Source organism: Sinocyclocheilus grahami, unplaced genomic scaffold (genome assembly GCF_001515645.1).
Source record: "Sinocyclocheilus grahami isolate Dianchi unplaced genomic scaffold, SAMN03320097.WGS_v1.1 scaffold231.1, whole genome shotgun sequence".
In the NCBI taxonomy this organism is placed as follows: domain Eukaryota; kingdom Metazoa; phylum Chordata; class Actinopteri; order Cypriniformes; family Cyprinidae; genus Sinocyclocheilus; species Sinocyclocheilus grahami.
Window position 1 is genome coordinate 1,001,760 of NW_015505410.1, and position 20,204 is coordinate 1,021,963.

General features: G+C 37.2%; 1 protein-coding gene across 10 annotated transcripts in view; it reads right to left on the minus strand.

The window, feature by feature from the left end:
- Nucleotides 1-5,110: 5,110 nt before the first annotated feature.
- The window catches only part of LOC107597393 (LIM domain only protein 7-like), a 28,290-nt gene continuing 13,196 nt past the window's right edge, over nucleotides 5,111-20,204 (minus strand). For 4 of the 10 annotated variants that reach the window (XM_016288433.1, XM_016288426.1, XM_016288434.1 and 1 more), the window contains 15 exons: nucleotides 18,650-18,811; nucleotides 17,523-17,698; nucleotides 17,349-17,412; nucleotides 16,963-17,019; nucleotides 14,933-14,958; nucleotides 14,561-14,668; nucleotides 13,319-13,411; nucleotides 12,067-12,440; nucleotides 10,885-10,947; nucleotides 10,669-10,724; nucleotides 8,471-8,663; nucleotides 8,091-8,342; nucleotides 7,047-7,155; nucleotides 5,892-5,994; nucleotides 5,111-5,805 (listed from right to left, as the gene is read on the minus strand). In XM_016288433.1, the coding sequence (XP_016143919.1) occupies nucleotides 5,783-5,805; nucleotides 5,892-5,994; nucleotides 7,047-7,155; nucleotides 8,091-8,342; nucleotides 8,471-8,663; nucleotides 10,669-10,724; nucleotides 10,885-10,947; nucleotides 12,067-12,440; nucleotides 13,319-13,411; nucleotides 14,561-14,668; nucleotides 14,933-14,958; nucleotides 16,963-17,019; nucleotides 17,349-17,412; nucleotides 17,523-17,698; nucleotides 18,650-18,811 (1,859 nt within the window). In that variant the 3' untranslated portion in view covers nucleotides 5,111-5,782. Of the gene's footprint in view, nucleotides 5,806-5,891; nucleotides 5,995-7,046; nucleotides 7,156-8,090; nucleotides 8,343-8,470; nucleotides 8,664-10,217; nucleotides 10,481-10,668; nucleotides 10,725-10,884; nucleotides 10,948-12,066; nucleotides 12,441-13,318; nucleotides 13,412-14,560; nucleotides 14,669-14,932; nucleotides 14,959-16,962; nucleotides 17,020-17,348; nucleotides 17,413-17,522; nucleotides 17,699-18,649; nucleotides 18,812-20,204 lie in introns of those variants that run through there. The other 6 variants (XM_016288429.1, XM_016288425.1, XM_016288428.1 and 3 more) reach the window with 6 other exon arrangements.

A 20,204-nucleotide genomic window follows, 5' to 3' on the forward strand; every position in this document is an offset into this window, starting at 1 on the left:
CAAACACAAAACTAATATTATGGCGATGTTATGTATTGCTTTAATATGTACTAACATAACTGAATAATCTCCCACACTTGACTTAATCTCCAATCTTGATCTCACAATGTACTACACGATCTTCAACCTTGTTGATTTAAGGAATAAGGCTCTCCCTAGCTTACATTTGTCCTTGCTCTTCCCTGCTATACATATTAGATGTCATCAGTGCCAAAAACATCTGATTTGAGGTCATGTACCACTTCATTGCCCTTCTCACAAAGTTGTCAGCATCTGTCTAGCTAAAGTCCCGGACCACTGACTCCTCTATGGTGCTAAACTGCACGTTGATTAGCTTCATTCTAAATTATTAAGAAATAATGAGAAGATATTTTTTATTTGAATTGCCTGGTTAAAGTATGGTTGTCAACACAGTAGCTTAAGTCCACTTGATTCTATGTTTAAAAAAAACACAGGACTGAGCATGAAAATAAAATGAATACAAATACACAGCCACAAAATGTACAGATTGAAAGAATCACTTAGTAACCTTATCTGAGTAAAGTCCAGCTGAAGCTTCAACTAACAACATGACCGTTTGCACCTGGTAACTCTCCCATGACACACGCAACCATACGAGAAAGGAACATGATGTAACTATCTGCCCAGTACTTCACATCGAGCAAATGCCACCCACAAGAATTATGTCATGATGCATAGCTAGAAATGCATTCACCTACAAAAGGATGATTCGGAAATCTATGGAGAACAAATAATGAACGTTTTTGAAAGAAACTCTTATGGACCCAATAAAAACACAAGATTCACGTTTTTATAAACCCTCAGGACTGGTGGTTATTTCATTGTAAATACTAGTAATTGTGATTACTACAGATATTATTTATTTTTTAATTTTTTGTACAAACTGAAGCCAAAGTGATCTTTCATACCAGTAACAGAGCACAAAAGTTGAGTTTCTGAAGTAAAAATCTATAGATTTTGTTGTTTCCATATTTTAACGATATCAATAGCCTTTCAATACATGCCTACCATGAGCTTTTAAGTTATTAACCAACGGTAAATGCTAGTCACCTCAGTTTCAGCTTCATTAAAAGAAAGCATATTTAATGGCCAAATTCTCAATGTAGAACTACAATATTAGTAATTCTGAAGAGAAATTTCATTCCAAGTCATCCTGAAGTGAGAGAACACACCAATAGTCCATCTATTTAAAAAAAACACTACTCATTCCAGTTACAATCACACAACTCTGAACTGCTCAAATCCTCTAGTCTGGTTTCAGACAATCGGACAACACTCTGCACTTCACCAATAAAATCCAGAACTATTACTTAATTCAGAACGGCAGCCAAATGGCAGTCTGGTCAAGTGCATGTAGAAGGACAGTTTAAAATGTGCACAGCCTTTGAAGAACTCTCATTAATTACAAGTAATGATGAAGGAAAATCGCATGTGGTGACACTGGAGTATGTGGATGTGCTTTTTCATAAGCTCAGGTAATGCACCAAAAAGTATTGATAAGTATGAATCTATAAGATTAAAAACATAATTGGATTAATCAAGTGCAAATGTGCTTTTTTAGGATTTTAAAAGTGTGATCGTGTCTAAACCAAAATCTGCTTGTGAATCTAATTTTCCAATTCATCCCATACTTAAAGCTGCAGTCCGTAAGTTTAGCCTCTTTGTCGCCATCTCTGTTTGAAAACCTGGAATTGCAGCTGTGTGCGGAATTATCTAGCTTGCCTGGGTTTTGCAGCGGCACGGCTCCAGCGCAGATGAATCTAATGTTCTGAAGAGTATGTGTGGCAGTCAGTCACCGCACCGGTGTGGATATTTACTGTACTTCGCAATCACAGATTCTAGCCTATGTCTTGGAATATGACCCAAATAAGAATTTTCACCGTATATTGCCATCTGAACAAGTAAGTAAGATCCTCACATGTGATAGCCTAGTAGCCCAGACAACTTCTTGATGGTTACAGACGTGACGTAATGATGCAGTGCCATGCTCGAATTTCCCGCGAAAACCTACCCGTACCACTCAAATTACCAAACATTATTATAAGCTAACCGTTGTGAATCAGGCTAAACTAAGGCGATAGTTTTGAACACTGGCTGGTTATGCACTTGCTCAAATATTGATTTGGATTATTTTTAACCAAAAAAAGTTACGGACTGCAGCTTTAATCTCCAAAATAATTTACCGCGAAAACAAAAGATTAATTTATGACTGAATATTCACCTCCATGCCCAGCTCAGCACAACGGCGAGAAAACATCCTCTTGGCATAATAACTTCAAGCATATCGGTGTCCTCCAGCTGTGGCCACCTTAGCATTCATGAGCAGTGAAACATTTTCCGTGTTAATGAAAATGAAGGGCCAGCACATTTCATTGGAGGCCAAGCATTAGCGGTACAGTAAGATAGAAGACAAGTATAGATTGGATCTTTGAAGTATGCCATCAAGGGAAATTAGAAACTCACACTCGCCTTAGGACTTGACATAAAAAATGAATCACTTTCTACCCCCACACCAAATCTCCATTTGACTGAGAGAGAGTGGGTGCTCTGCCCCACTTTAAAAAATCCCTTTGATTCTCACACCTGAAAGAATCCTTCCCTCATCCACTTCAGTCAGATTTCCGCTCACTTCTCATTTGTGTGTTTGGCTCTAAAGTGCGGAGGAGAAACGATGCGGCATCTGAAAACTGTGATTGAGGGCTGTGCTGCATGTCACTGCCAGGTTATTAAGTGCTGGTTTAATGGCCACTTTAGTCAATAACCATATTACCCACCTCCACGAAACAACAGGAGCCTCCTGCACAGAAAGGCAGATAATACCAAGCCATGGGAAAACACTAGAAAAGGTGGATAAAACTCAACTGGCTGTGCAACTTACCAAAACAGGATCACTATAACATCCAAACAGATCTCTGCATGAATTGAAGTGTATCAGGAAACTCACAGTGTTGTAAAATGAAATGTGAGCTGAATAAAAAGCAAGTGCATGTTTGTCTCCAAAGCATCAGGACAAAGCAGGAACATTCTTTTTCTTTAATCGATCCAAAGTATTGCCTAGAGCTACAGTCCGGGACACATCAGGATCTAACTTGATTTCCTTTCATGTCATCAAAAGGTCCTAGAACAGTCCTTTTCAAAGCGCAAGAAGTTTCTGCTTATCCTGACACAAGAACAGCTTGTTGAGAAAAGGCACTGATAAGAAAAGTAGTTAAAGTAGTAAGGGGAAAAAAAAAGAACAATTAGAAAAGAGCAATTATGAGCTAGCATACAAGTTTGATACCATGTTCTAGAAGATGTTAAGATCTCCAAATACCTCTTTATAACTTCAATATATACTAATTTGCTGGACTAGTGTACCATCCAACTTTAAATTGTTAGTAATTTTACTAACAAAATGATTGACTAATAATTTAAAGCTACACATACAAACTAAATTAAAATAAAAACTGAAAACAAAATGAAAGCTAATTCAAAATATGAATAAATATCACAATAGTATAGAAATAATACTAAAATAACACTACATCAAACACAGCAGATAGGGAAAATAACTTTAAAAATAAGGATAAAAAGTATCACTTTGTAATTGTTAGAGCTAACATGTCAGATTAGAGAAGTATAGTTGGCTAGTGCCTTGCAGGTGATGTTCAGTGAGAAACTAAAACCATGGCAACTACACATGGCTCACATCAATAATGCGGACTAAAATTAGCATCAGTCCAGAGAGCAGGTGGAAGTGCTCGCGGGGTGGAGGAAATCCTTCATCTCTCCACCCACCGTGACCAAACTAAAGACCCTCAGATGAGATCGGACATCTCTTCATGCATGTTCCACAGGTCAATCAAGTCTTCATCTAGGCCAACAGCGCCCCCATGAGCTGACTACGCTTCAATTAGAAACGAATGCACGATGGAAATCAGAAACACTCTCTGCGTGAATCCTGAGGCATCTTTGGAAGACGAACTTTTGGGTGAGAATGTGTGGATGAAATTAGAAATAGACTAAAATTGCTTATACAGGGGTCTATAATACCTGAAGAAAGCTGCGGCTTGGCGCAGGACTCCACCCAACTAAATAAAATCTGTCATTTTTGCTTTCAGGCTTTTGAGCCAATCACCTGCGCTGTAAATACCACGTGACCAATGAACGCTAACGTCACAAAACAAATAGGTAGCAAAACAAATAAATGAATAAAACCAAAGTTAAGTGAGCAAATCTCTAGTAATAAAATAAAAATAGTTAAGCAGAAATAAATAAATGTGGTAGTAAACAAACAAGATTTTTACATTCTAGATGATACAGAAGGTTATCAATTGTAGATAAGGCTTGAAGATACAAATCTGAGTTGGAAACTGCTTGAAGGAAACTCTGTCTAGATGTTCCATATCTGGAAAAAAATTACCACTCACCTTTTAGCTTCAGATGATCAAACTGTCAAAATGATAAGTGCCATTGTAGCCAGAAGTTCCCTGCAGGGTAAGAAAGACAACAACATACACATGGGGAGACTTAGGGCTTAAGGCTATCTGAAGCTTTTTAAATGTACAATGGTTATATTGATAGAGCCTACTTGCTATATTTTATTTACGTGCTAGTTATCTGGCATTACTACACTGATGAGAATCAGCTGATGCTCTCCATTAGAAGTATGAAAAACAGAAAACTGTTCTGGCTGCATGAATCGCAGGGCTCCTCTTTTTCTGTCTAGTTATAATCTGAACAATAATATTATTGTAATGCTCCTGAGGCCCTGATACATCAGATTCACTTTTACAGGACTAGCAGTGAATTCCCAACAGAAGTTTGCAGTGTGCAGATGTAATGTCATTAGGCAACGGCAACAAAAATACACACTCGTTCAAGTATCATGGGAAATGCAGTGTAGTACTGCAGTATGATAAAAACACATGAACCATCAGAAAAGTTATTGGATGGAAATCCCCTGTGAATGTGATGAGGCTATAAACACTATGAAAGTCAAACCAATGTCTTCTGGAGGCAGTAACGGTGGATTCAGCTTAGTCTTAAATGGAGAAATAAAATCTGATTATTGAGAGATTAGTCAAGTAAATCACACTCTGGAAAGGTATTACAGTTTGGACATTTTATTTACAATTATTACTGAGCATGTCTTGTTCTCAATTCATCTTTTCCCCTGCAGAGAAATTGCTCAGATGCATAAAATAGATGCTACCAATGAAAGAGTACATAACTCATGAGTGCTGCTTACTAACCATGCCACTTTTAAATAAATTCTTAATGGATTTATCCTTAATCATCTCTTTCCATCAAAACACATAAAGGCACACAGATGAAGTGGAATAACAGGATATTTTAGTCAGCAAATCTTATATAGAAAAGACTGAAGGAGAAACCTAGATAAGCAATAACAATAAAATTGCATATTTCTATTAATTACTATAAACACTTTCAAGACCATAGATATATCAGTTAACCAGCCAAAAGTCATCAGGATATTCAATCAGTGATGATGAAAAAGGGATGAATTATCTTTTCAAATGCATATTTCATATTCAGGTACATGCACATCCCTTTTGTACAAACAATTACTAATACTTTCAAATAGTCATAACCTTAAGAATCTCACCCTCTCATAAGTAAAAAAGGAAGAATAGAAGCTCATTGAATAATCATGGCTGGCTAAATCGCCCAATGTTCATCACATCTCCAACACGCTCTTAGTGTTTACAGTTCCTTGTCTGTGATCGATTCCTCCTCGATCTGCTGCAGTACTGCGAGATCACAAGGCTGTGGGCTGCCCAGCTGAAAAGAGAGAAAGATCATCATAAAGAAATCACTTGGTGATCTATGTAACTGAGCCACATATACTGCAGAGATGTGTGGCCTACTTTTGAGTCGGATATAGCAGGCGTTACAATAGAGCTGTTGGCTTCGTATTCTGACTTCTGCTCCTGCTTCTGAGCCTCCCAAATCAGACCTGCAGTTAAAGCACTGTAAACACAAGATGAAAGAACACATTGTTAGAAAGATGGAATCCTCCATGTGAAGCTGTATCGTTCACTCACCTCCATATAAGAGTGAGAGAGAGAATCCTAGCTTGAGGTCAATGGCAGCAGCATAAGAGGATATGAAATTGAAGTAATAACACCAGCCGAAAGGACCAGAAAAAACCCGGCAACAAAATTAGCAGGAGGACAATGCAATGTGAATGAGAGGATGAGCAGAAATACAAATGATTGGCATTTGGAGAATGATGAGTATGTGCGAGGAATGATTAAGCTCTAGATGAGTCACATACAGCTGCTCTGAATGTAAAGGCATTGGAATAAATTCAGGAGGAAATTCAATAAGAAAGAATTACACCCACTGATAGCATCATTTATTTACAAACACTTGTCTGCTGTTTTAGCACCCGATTCATGATATAAATATGCTAAATGCATTATACACGGTGCACACTGCCAGTTTTGAATGCAAACTTATGGAAGATGCAGCAGAATACTGCAATTTGGTGTACTTAACTGGGACTCCAGCACTGTGATCCAGACATATAAACTGCATGTTAATATGCATAAAGTGTGCTTGATTACAGAACATTTTAGATATGTTCCATTTCAACACTATTCTCCATTATTTGATCATTATTTGATGAATTACCCTTGCAAAATATACTTATTTTAGCACAGATGCAATCAAAATGGTCATAGTACAACAATGTTATAGAAGCAAAAAAGTTTTGGCAGAAACAGATTTATGTAGTCCAGCCTTTAGAATGCACATGGTTTGTTCTTGATGGTTTATTCTCATTTGAGAGAAATTAATGACAGTCTTTTAGGACAGAAATATAAGTCACATTGCAGTTCTGTCAGTGCCGTTATCCATGAAGCAGCTAGAACTGGCATTTTGATTCTCTGGGTTGGTCGAGTTTATGCGGCAACAGAACAACTGATTAAAATAATTGTAAAAGCAGGCAGAGCACATTAGTCAGGTTAGTCACTGATGAAGTCAGGCTGGACCTGACCTCCGAGTAGCTGAACGCTCACCTTGAAACAACTCAAATGAAAACAGAGCCCCAGGGACTCGATGATCATGGCTGCTCCTTTGCCCAGTGGTGTATTACAGAACGAACATATTTTCCTGCCACTCACTGACCTAGATTACAGAAAACATCATCTGAAGCCCGACAACACAGACTTGCACAGCCAATGGCTCATGTGGGGTGCAAACACATTTCGAATACAACAAGAATATGGGAGACACATGGGAATGGATATGTGTGATATGGTTTAGATCAGTGGTTCTCAAATGGTTTCGTTTTATGAGCCCAAGACAATATCAAAATTGTTTATGTCAACAAAAATATATTAAAGTGCGGTCATATTAGCAATATTTCTGTGAAATTACACAAGCCTAAAAGGTCCACTGTTCACTGACAATAGTGTAGCACAGCTCACACATATGCCACTTTGAAACAAGCAGCTTTCTGTTGGGCAATGCAATGAATTTGTATAACCAGAATTCCAGATTGCACAGATTCCTATTGAAATTACCTCATTTTGACCATGAAAATATGCAGAACAATGATAAATGTGACATCAACTTTAGTGTATTTTATTATTAGCCAATCACATAGAACAAGCACTGGGCCAAATTATATATGATATACTGTATATTCCCTGCAAAAATTTACTTTGATGAATCCTTTAGTAACTTGTTTTCCAGTAAAAAACATCTACATATCCTTAAAACAAGATCACTTTACACGAGAAGCAATAATATATTAAGAATATATTAAAGTTACAGTATCTAGTGAATATAAGTGCATTTTGTATTAATGCACTGGCGAGTTTTTTCATTTGTTTAAATTTAATTTGCTTTTAAAAAATCTACCCATGCAGTATGATTGGTCGCATGGCCTTTGATGTCAACAACAGAATTTATGGAAGGTGATAAGCTCTTTGGTGTGCTATCCAGAATTCTTTGAATGATTCATTTTATTATTCTGCTATTATCAACCCACCAGGTGAGAACCACTGTTTTAGAGTGTTTATAGAGAACAATGATGATTTCCTTTTAGTGAGGAATACCTATTCCGCGGTGGAACTCGAGGCTCTGGCTCTGGTGTAGGTGCAGATGGGGACCAGGACTGCCTGAGGGAGCTCATGGACTGAGATGACTGCAGAGTGGCAGACCCTGGATGTCCACTCTGGTGCGACAAGGAGCCAGAGAGAGACGAATGAGGCCGGCTGTAGTCTGGTATGGACGAGGTGCTGTTAGATGTGCTCCATGATGAACACCAAGAGGTACGAGGCATATCGAGGTTGTCAAGTGACTCACCTCTGCAAGCAAAGTGAGTTTGTTAGTGTTTATGCTTGAAGCTTACATCAATTGCATCTCAGTTTTTTTTCCTTATTATTTTATTTTATAATTTTGTCACAAAGTTAAAATAATGTTGGCCAATACTGACCTCCTGATGGGCAGATCAATCGGTTCTTTGGCGGTGACACTGGCAGAGGTCTGCTGGCGAATCCAGCTGTTGTCTGTGTTCAAGGAAGTCTTCTTCTTCATTTCCTGAAGGATCTGCTGCCTCTCAACCTCAGACTGAGACAGAGGCTCTTTCTTATAGTCTCTACTGAACTCACCCAGACCACCGCTCGCTGCTTGAGCCAACAACAGACAAAAATGACCATTAATAACAAAGCGACAAGTTGTAAATAAACTTGGTAGACATCAAGTGCAAGAGCAATTGATTTCAGATAATCTTCATCCAATTATATATAGTGGGGCCTGAATGTTTGAGACAACAGTGGATATCTGGGATTCAAAATATAATGTAAACCTGGCAATAAACCGGCACAAATGGTCAGATGTTCTTGAACCTTCTTGAACATGAACCTTTAAAGGTGAGATATGAAAATCAGATTTTCCAGGTTTTAAGTGCTATAATCAGGTCCCCAGTGCATCTACCAACCAAAGAAATGTGACCCATTAACTTTGTTTTGGGAAGCCTTTTTCTGCAAGCATCTGAGAAAACGAGCGCGTCTGATTTCGCTCCCTTGGTGACGTGGCAAAGGGATCTCATTATAATATTACCGCCCCTTAATCTGTAAGTTTCCACCCACGGCGCCGTTATTGTGTTTTCGCAAGCGACAATGGTGTACCAGTTCTAATGTCATGGTGAAAGTTTGAGCAAAACATGCTAACTGTTCTGTCGTTGGGTGCACAGATGAGCACAGAACACTATTTACAGTCCCAGCCTCAGAGGAGATGTGAGCAGTGGATTTATTGATTTATTTACTGTATATTGCTGCTGCCACACAGAACTAAAATAAACAAGTGATTTATTTTCCAGCTGTTTACCTTCACAGACATAACCGACTGTTTTTTGTAACTCATGTGTTTTTAACGTAAACTTGTGTGTTAATGAGAACTTAGTTTAGTACTCACATGCTGTGACAGGCGCTTTCTGTCCGTGTGCTTCGGATGTGTGCACTCAGAAAACCGTATTTCAGAAGTGTAAACTCATATGGTTTAAAACGAATGATTTCAGCGCGATAAACATGATAATCAGAACCAAAACGTGTTTTTTAGCAGGTACGAGCTGTAATGGCACAGCTCTATTCTGTGAGGGGGCGGGGAGCAGCAGCTCATTTGCATTTAAAGAGACAGGCACGGAAAACTGTGTTTCTACTTCCACTCAAAATAGGCATTTTCAAAATGATATAATAAATGATCTGTGGAGTATTTTGAGCTGAAACTTCACAGACACATTCTGGGACACCAGAGACTTATATTACATATTGTAAAAAGGGTTATAATAGGTCTCCTTTAAAAATCACTCTAATATGGTGATTTGGAGCTCAAAAAAACAATTGTGCTGCTTAATATTTTTGTGAAAACTGGTACTTTTTTCAGGAATCATTGATGAATAGAAAGTTCAAAAGAACATTTACTTGAAACAGAATATTTCTGTAACAAGGAAAAAGTACTGACACTATTGAACAGTTTCATTCATCTTTGCTGAATGAAAGCACTAATTACTTTTAAAAAACCTTACTGACACCAAACTTTTAAACGGTAGTGTAATGTATATTAGATCATTATAAAACAATTATAAAAAAAGAGAAGCATTTTCACCAGTGTTCTCAGACTTTTGGACCCCACTATTTTTATATTACAGTTTTTAAATCAAATGCACACTGATCACATGGACACAGGCTTGATTGATTTAGCTCGCATTGCATCTGTCAAATTTGCATAAATCAGGCAGATCTGATTGGTTAGGCTGATTGATCGGTGTGGGTCGAGCCGTGCCCACCTCTCTCTGGGTCTCTGTATTTCATGGCATTGAGGATGCTTCTCCTCTCAAGCTCTAGCTCACTTGCTGCCTGCTCTCTCTGGATCTGAGGGGTTTTCTTTCGCATCAGTTTCTCTTCCAGCAGCCATGCTGCCAAACCCCTGTGTCTGCCGTACACACCTGCAGAGAGCCGCAGACTCTACAGCACTCATCTAACTCCAGCCTTACAATGTGTGACACACTGACAACACGCTCTTGAGGAGTCTGGCACGATCCTTTACATAATGCTGTCTCAGCGGCTCCTTATTGGTTAAATGAACAATAGACACACATATAAGATTAGAGGAAAAGATAAAAGCTGCACTGACCTTTAATATCTGTTTTTTCAACCTCATCAAGTTCTGGAGTAGATTTCGAAATGGATCTGCAAACCAAATTGGAAGAAATAAGATTACTCAATCTGATAAACATACAGATGAAAGATCTTATGAATGTATAAATCCTATATGGATGCATAGCCTGAAAGCATTTCATTCATCTACGACTCTATTAAATTCAAATGGGAGTGGAAACAGTCCTATTACCTGTGTGAGTATGATAACTGAGGGTAAACATTGGTATAGCCAAAGTAGTCCACCTTACTTTGGCTAAACAGCAGAATCAGCACAGACATGCAGATGTTCACACAGTCATGATTGAACAACATTAATAGAAGACAAATTAGTGTGGTTAATGATGCATGAGTAAAAAACAGACTTGGGATGGGAAGTATGACCAAAATCTTAAATAATGGCATGAGTATTTTGTATCGCAGTAACGGCATGCATCACCTTAAGAGTTATTTTTGCTATAAATCTCACAAAAAAATTAACTAAATTAATAATAGATTAATAAACTACTTCTACACTGAAACACTAATATAATATTACAAAACATATTAGCATTAGAAAACATTAGTTATTTTAAATTGTAATAATATTTCTTTAAATAATTTTTACTGTATTTTTCAACAAATAGATGCAGCCTTGGTGAGCATAAGAGACTTCTTTAAAAAAACATTAACAATTCTTACCAAGCGCAGACTTTCCGACAATACTATTAAATAACCATGTGGTAATGGTATTTGGCAACTCACTGAATTAAATATTCTATAAATGAAAGGTATTTTATCTTATTTGGTTATTTAAAAGTTAAGATTTTTCATAGCAAATGAATGATAGGCCTGCCATCATGCAATAACAAAGACTAGAGAGTAAAACGAATTAATTTAATTATAAAATGGATATAACAAGCTCTAAATCCTGACTGATTAAGCCACATTTGAAGGTACTATAAAATAGACAATATACATACACCTGTGACCGTACTTCAGCTACAATTTACTACAAATTAATTTTGTTTATCATAACATCTTTGTTTCATATTTCATAATTTATATGACTTTTTATTGGCATTATTACATATTTCTTCATTGCTCTGAATATATACATATCAGCCGACGCATAGAAGGTAGTGCAAAATTTATAGTGTCATACGTCCCAGCCCTAACACAAACAATGCTAGTTTAGTCAGGTTACTTTGGTATTTAAAGCAGTATTTGTCAAGCATGATATTCAGTGCAATTCATGTTATTGTAATGGAAGTAAACAAAACTGACATGCATGCTTGAGAAAATTATACATTCATATCAGTATAACACAGATAATGAGAGATGGGGCATAAATTAAAATAAGAGAAACCAGGTAATGACTGTTGAAATGACTCACTCTTGCTCCTGAAAACTCTTCTGCTCTTCTAGTCGCCTCCTCTCCTCCTCTCTTCTGTTCCTCTCTTTTTCCCGAAGGAAGCACTCTTCCTCTTCTCTCTTCCTCCTCTGTTCCTCAAGGCGTTCTTGTTCTTCCCTTCTCCTCCTCTCTTCCTCTAGAAGCAGTCTCTCCTGCTCTCTTTTTTTCATCTCTTCTTCTCTCTTCTTCTTCCCTTCCTCAAAGCGCTCTTGTTCCTGTCGTTTTCTCCTCTCTTCCTCTAAACGCAGTCTCTCCTCTTCTCTTTTTTTCCTCTCTTCTTCTCTCTTTTTCTTCTCTTCCTCAAGGCGCTCTTGTTCCTCTCTTTTTCTCCTTTCTTCCTCTAAACGCAGCATCTCCTGTTCAACAGCAATCAAAGGATTTTTTTCTGGTGTTTGACAGTGACAGTGTGACACGTTTACATACCCCTTGCAGTATCTGCCAGATGTGTATCATTTAAAAAGAAATAAGTAAAAATTGTTTGCATGCCCTGGTGAAATAACAGACATTTACATACTGTATATTTCACAAGATAAAATAATAGTTTTGCTGCAAAATCATCAGAAAAATGACTTATGTATATATAAGCCCTTATATTCTATATATAAATTGTGTTATTTTCTTATATATACAGTGGGTACGGAAAGTATTCAGACCCCCTTAAATTTTTCATTCTTTGTTATATTGCAGCCATTTGCTAAAATAATTTAAGTTAATTTTTTTTCCTCATTAATGTACACACAGCACCCCATATTGACAGAAAAACACAGAATTGTTGACATTTTTGCAGATTTATTAAAAAAGAAAAACTGAAATATCACATGGTCCTAAGTATTCAGACCCTTTGCTCAGTATTTAGTAGAAGCACCCTTTTGATCGAATACAGCCATGAGTCTTTTTGGGAAAGAGGCAACAAGTTTTTCACACCTGGATTTGAGGATCCTCTGCCATTCCTCCTTGCAGAGCCTCTCCAGTTCTGTCAGGTTGGATAGTAAACGTTGGTGGACAGCCATTTTTAGGTCTCTCCAGAGATGCTCAATTGGGTTTAAGTCAGGGCTCTGGCTGGGCCATTGTGTACATTTTCTTATTTACTGTATGTATATGTATGTATTCATTGGAATATACCTTCTCTCATGGATATGATCTAATTATTGCTTAGGCATCCATAGAATACTGCCCTGCATAAAACAAGGGATTAAATAAATACATACATACATAAATAAAATATTACATATACCTCCTCATGTTTTTTGAAGCTCTCCTTCTCAAGCTCTTTCTGTGCCTTTCTCCACTCCTCATCAAGTTTTTCTTGGTCCTTTTTGTACTTCTCCTGCAGCAAGCCGAGCAAGGGTAAAACAGGAGGGAGAGAGGATGAAAACAAAAAGAAAAAAAAACACTGATTCTAGCTAAACAATGCTTCAAAATGACAAAATGCATAATTACACAGAGCTTTTGCCATTTATTAACAAAACAATTAATTAGTACACTGTAAAAAAGGAGTGTAATTGTAACTGAAAAATATTGTAAAAATGCTACAGAATTTTTTTTAATAGGTTAACAGTAAGTTCCCGTACTATATACAGGGAAAAACTGTAAAGGATCTAACCAGACATTTCATGTAATTTTACAGTAAATGCTGTTAACTGTACAATTTTTAGAAATAAAAAAGAACAAATCAACGTATAATTTACAGTAAAAACGGTAAACTGATATTCCTAGAATTCCCTGCGTGACACTCCACATTTGAAAGTATTTAGTTTAAATAATCATGTTTCTTAATAGTTTTGTCATGTTTGTTATAAGTTATGTACATGTGGGTTTATGCTACTTCTTCTGTTGTTTAATTAATATTTATTGCATTATTTAAGTGTCATGTGTGTTACCATGCTGGTGTTTAGTGTTTGCGTGAATGACTCTGTGCACCTTCTATATATTAGTATATACTTCAGCTTGTGGAAAAGCTACTTGTGATGAACTGATTCTTCAAATTGCTGTCTCTTTTACCACCTTCATTATTATGGTGGTTATCAATTTATGTTAAAGATACAAAACAGATTTTAGTAGCAGTGAATTTACTAGTTTACACTCAAATTTTCTTGTTTGTAAATTACAGTTTTATACTGTAAAAGTTACAGTTTCTTTTGTACCACAGCTGCCAAAATTATTTTGTAAAATGTGCTGGATATGAAATAAACATACACACACACAAACAGAGAATAACACCGTCTTTTTGTAAAATAAAAACATCTATATGGTGCATATCTATCTATCTATCTATCTATCTATCTATCTATCTATCTATCTATCTATCTATCTATCTATCCATCCACGCATATATATTTCTGCAATCTTAGGAAAAAATAAACTCACCACAATTCATTTAAACATTATAAATCTTGCTTTTTTTACCTAACATAATTATATGTTGTTCATTTCTTTATAAAGCCAAATGCATGAGCACAGATACTGTAATATTCACCTGCAGCAAGTGCTCCTGCTCTTTCTGCCACTTCTCATGTCGTCTGCGCTCTTCTTCTGGGTCCCAGGAGTAGCGTTCAGTGGATGTAGTGATGGAGGGAATAGGCAGCTACAGAAGTAGAAAACTCTTTTAATTATTGAAGCCAAACACTGGCCAAATAAAATATCACAGATATCCTTTCCAAGATCTTGCATTATCACATCGTCTTGTCAAAGATCCAAAGATAAGTTTTTTGTTTTTGTTTTTTTGGAACCAAGCCCCAAAACACTAAGCAGCATTATGGATTAAATGACACAATGATTCACTTACTTTGATCATATTCCTGTCAACAACAGTGGTTTGATTAAAGAAAACAATTAAAACTTAACTTACATTTGATATTGCTGTATCGGATCCACCTGCAAAAACTAGCTACAATTAGATGCTTTTCAAAAGATACATTGTAGCCTTTATTTTGAATGAAACCCTCCATTAGTGTGAAGAGAACATATGAACAGCATTCCATCCCAAATATCTCATAGAATAAAATCTTAAATAAGTAGCCCATAACCCAACAGCTCCATAAAATAAATGTTAAATTAGAACCACATGCAATGACAATGATAAACAAACACATGCAAAGTCTTCAATAAACAAAACCAAATGACACCTTTGGCCAGTCTTCAAATGCAATATCACATGCAGAAGCACTGGTTATTAGTCAAACCAAACCCTACATCCATGTCCAGCACAGCATGCACTATTCACATTCACAACACAATACCAACACACTCCACACTGACTACTGATTTCTTTCCCTGAGCTGCTCCTATAATCAGGGATAAACAGCAAGACTGACTTGAGTGTGAGAAGGTAGTACAGCCTCATATTCATATCTGTCTCATCCTGAATTCTTTCATTTTTACCTATGGGGAAATTCTCTGATATCTTATTAATGCGGCAGATATCAGCAAGCTATGGACTGTCTATGCCTCTGTTGTAGTCTCCTATTTGTTTTAATTTAGAGTGTTTTGTATGTTGGCATGGTTCCTGACATGCTGTCTTTAAGAGGTCTTTATACATAAGAGAAAGGAAAAAACCTAAAAAAAACTTTAAACGTTTGTTCACACTGACAGTGACAAGGCAACCAAAAGTCATCAATGTTTCAATAAGATTTTGTGATCTGGGGTGATGTTAGCAACAACAATCATTGGCAATGTGACACATTTGAATTTGAAGGGATTTATTGTTATTATTTATTATGTCATTTCAAACAGAACCAGTATTATTTTAGTATTATTTATATACTGTTACAGTATTCATTAATATTTTGAATTAGCTTTTATTTTTAAACTTTTAGTTTAAAGTCATTTTGCTATTGCTATTGTCATTTTTATTACTTTTTGTTTAAAAAAAAAAAAAATCTTTAATTTATTTTAGTTTTAGTCATTTTAGCACTAAAACATATTTTAGTTATTTATATAGGCAACATTTCCAAGTTTCATTCAAGTTTTTCATCTAATATTTATTTTACTTCAGTGTTATTTCAATTAATAATAATAATAAAAATGTAATGCCTTAGTTTTAGTTAACAAAAAGAGCTCTGAACCACACTTCAAGAAGTTATTAACAGAAATTCTTGGCAGCTGCCCTAAAGCTTCTTGTGTGGAGTAATATCTGATTCATAAAGGAATAATTATTTTGAGTAGAATCTTTTTGATGAATCAGTGGATTTGGTACACAAGTTTGAATAATTTGTTAATGAATCAGCCGGATTTACAAATGAATCAGCTCAATTTAATTATTCTGATCTGGCCAAAGTGATTAACAGACCATAGGAGGGGAAGATAATTTGTGAACTTTGACTTAAATTTTGGTCTGCTGCTCACACAAAACTAAACTTCAGGAGGCTTGGAATTTAGTTGTATGGACAATTTTTATGATATTTTATGGTGCCTTTTGAAGCCTGATAGCTTTAGGTCACATTAATTGTAAATACACTTACAATAACATTGAAAACAATCTTCAAACATGTTCTCCTTTTGTCTTAGAGGCTTTGGAAGAAGATGAGGGTGAGTGAATAATGACAGAATTGTAATTTTTTAGATGAACTATTCTGTTTTGCTACTTTGCACTATTTACTCGTCAAGGTTCCTCTACTTTTTAAAGTACTCAGACTCCTGTAGACAGCATGTCAGCGCTCGAGATGGAAGTGGACACTGTACACTCAACCCCCCTTTACCACAGAGGTAGACCAGAGAACTGACTGTGAGCCCTGCAGAGGGAAGAGCACAGAGGTTATGAGGGGCTTCTGCTAGAGGGAGGAGGAGGAGGATGGCAGGATGAAGTCTTAGCGGTTTACCCACAGCCCCCGAAACACAAAGTCTGAATGCACCAGAATTGAACTGATGCTGTTCTGTTACCTTGTTCAAAAAACTCGGACCTCCTTTTTAAGTTTTTCATAGTAATGGATTCAGATTCTACATGGGAGATAAAAATGTTAGAAGAAGTTGAATTTGTATGAAGGAAAAAAAAAGTTCCAGGCGCCCTGGGGAACTAGATTTAACAATGAATTCTTATTATGAATTCTATGATATCTTATCCCATTTTTACTTTTGGCTATCACACTGTTTTAAGTTAAACAAAAACAAGCATTCTTGTCAAGCTATTAAACATTCCCTGAACAAGATTCATTTTCCACCCACAAAATTTCTGCACAACATGCATTTAATAAAACAATCATAGAAACAAACTACAAAAAGGCTTTACAGAATGTTTCCAAGCAATTAGCTGAAAAAAAGGTATTTACCTTTATTATTCACAGTCTCTGAATCCTCATGGAAACCACCATTTATCCCATTCGAACCATAATTCTGTGAAAAAAGGTCATCTGTTTAGTCTAAGGAAAGAACCATTAAATACATCCAAATACAACTTTAAACATTAAGTATCATATATAAGTGAATAATAATAGTCTGCTCACATTTCCAGGCTGAGAGCTGACATTCACAGTTTTCACAACCGTATCCTTGGTTTGTTGGGATGTGAAATCCAGGCTGGTGCTGAGGTATGGCTCAGAGGGACCTAGAGGATCCAGACTGGTCAGATTGATGGTCTTATGGCTTTTAAATGGAAGGGAAGGTAGGTCTCTGCCCCAGTCTGGTTGTGGCATGTCAACGAAACCATTTATTTCAAAAACACAGAATTAGCATCTATGAAATGAAATGTACGACTATAGACAGATACTAAAAACTGAATGTGTCTGGATAATACTTCTAAATAGCGGGGATGAAAGACAGACCACCTTCCTCTGCCATGCAGTCAGAATGAGCTCCACACACAACAGGTTTACCAACTAGCTGCAACAGATGCCCTCTGATCTGGCTTCAGTCACAAACCATAAGCCTGCTAGTAAACACCGAAAATATGAACCACTGACATTATAAAGAACCACAAACTAAGATCTTGAGAAATAATGCACACTGTTTAGGAAGAAATAAAAGCATACCACATACACCGTAGACACCAGGCCAGGGAAAGGCAGACATTAAAGGAATAGATCACCCAAAAATGATTACTATTATTATTATTGTTAATACCTAAATAATTAAGGTATTATTTCTTTCAGTGGAACACATAACTAAAAGATGTGCTCCACAAATAAAATAAAAATAACATCAGAAGTTGTGCACACAAATCATATGGACTTCTTTATGTACTTTATTTTGGTTTTGTCCTTTCTGGAGCTTGACTGTCCACTATAGCAGTGTAGATAATTTTAAGCATTTTTTTTCTGTGTTTCGCAGAAGAAGAAGAAGAAGAAGAAGGCTGAGATATATGTGAGTAATTAATGACAGTATTTCTTTCTTTCTTTTTTTTTGAGTGAACTTTTCCTTTGAGGGGAAAACAGTGAAAAAAGAAAACCAGCAACCAACAAGTCAAACACACAACTGACAAACATAAACTGATACACTACTGTATGTGCACATTACTACTATTGAATATTCAGACTTTAACTACAGGGTTAACCAAGAACAGAGGAACTTAGTCAGCTATATACATAGAAAAAGTGTCTGGTAATATTATTTCAGTGAGATAGTGTGGACTTACTATTCTTGCCATGTCTACAGATGTCCATAAGCAGATTACCCTGCTGCAAGGCCTCCGCCATACTGTTCTTCCACTCATTATAGTTCATGTTTGCCACCCTGTGGCCGTTCACTGTAAGGATCTCGTCTCCAACCTTCACTTGACCGTGCTCTGCTGGGCTGCCTTCTCACACATCCCACACACATAATCAAACATACAGTCAAAAAAATAAAATTGTAAATATATATATATACAGTGGGTACGGAAAGTATTCAGACCCTCTTACATTTTTCACTCTTCGTTATATTGCAGCCAATTGCTAAAATCATTTAAGTTAATTTTTTTTCCTCATTAATGTACACACAGCACCCCATATTGACAGAAAAACACAGAATTGTTGACATTTTTGCAGATTTATTAAAAAAGAAAAACTGAAATAGCACATGGTCCTAAGTATTCAAACCCTTTGCTCAGTATTTAGTAGAAGCACCCTTTTGATCTAATACAGCCATGAGTCTTTTTGGGAAAGATGCAACAAGTTTTTCACACCTGGATTTGGGGATCCTCTGCCATTCCTCCTTGCAGATCCTCTCCAGTTCTGTCAGGTTGGATGGTAAACGTTGGTGGACAGCCATTTTTAGGTCTCTCCAGAGATGCTCAATTGGGTTTAAGTCAGGGCTCTGGCTGGGCCATTCAAAAACAGTCACAGAGTTGTTGTGAAGCCACTCCTTCGTTATTTTAGCTGTGTGCTTAGGGTCATTGTCTTGTTGGAAGGTAAACCTTCGGCCCAGTCTGAGGTCCTGAGCACTCTGGAGAAGGTTTTCGTCCAGGATATCCCTGTACTTGGCCGCATTCATCTTTCCCTCGATTGCAACCAGTCGTCCTGTCCCTGCAGCTGAAAAACCCCCCCACAGCATGATGCTGCTACCTCCATGCTTCACTGTTGGGACTGTATTGGACAGGGGATGAGCAGTGCCTGGTTTTCTCCACACATACCGCTTAGAATTAAGGCCAAAAAGTTCTATCTTGGTCTCATCAGACCAGAGAATCTTATTCAGGTGTTTTTTAGCAAACTCCATGCGGGCTTTCATGTGTCTTGCACTGAGGAGAGGCTTCCGTCGGGCCCCTCTGCCATAAAGCCCCGACTGGTGGAAGGCTGCAGTGATGGTTGACTTTCTACAACTTTCTCCCATCTCCCGACTGCATCTCTGGAGCACAGCCACAGTGATCTTTGGGTTCTTCTTTACCTCTCTCACCAAGGCTCTTCTCCCCCGATAGCTCAGTTTGGCCAGACGGCCAGCTCTAGGAAGGGTTCTGGCCGTCCCAAACGTCTTCCATTTAAGGATTATGGAGGCCACTGTGCTCTTAGGAACCTTAAGTGCAGCAGAAGTTTTTTTGTAACCATGGCCAGATCTGTGCCGTGCCACAATTCTGTCTCTGAGCTCTTCAGGCAGTTCCTTTGACCTCACGATTCTCATTTGCTCTGACATGCACTGTGAGCTGTAAGGTCTTATATAGACAGGTGTGTGGCTTTCCTAATCAAGTCCAATCAGTATAATCAAACACAGCTGGACTC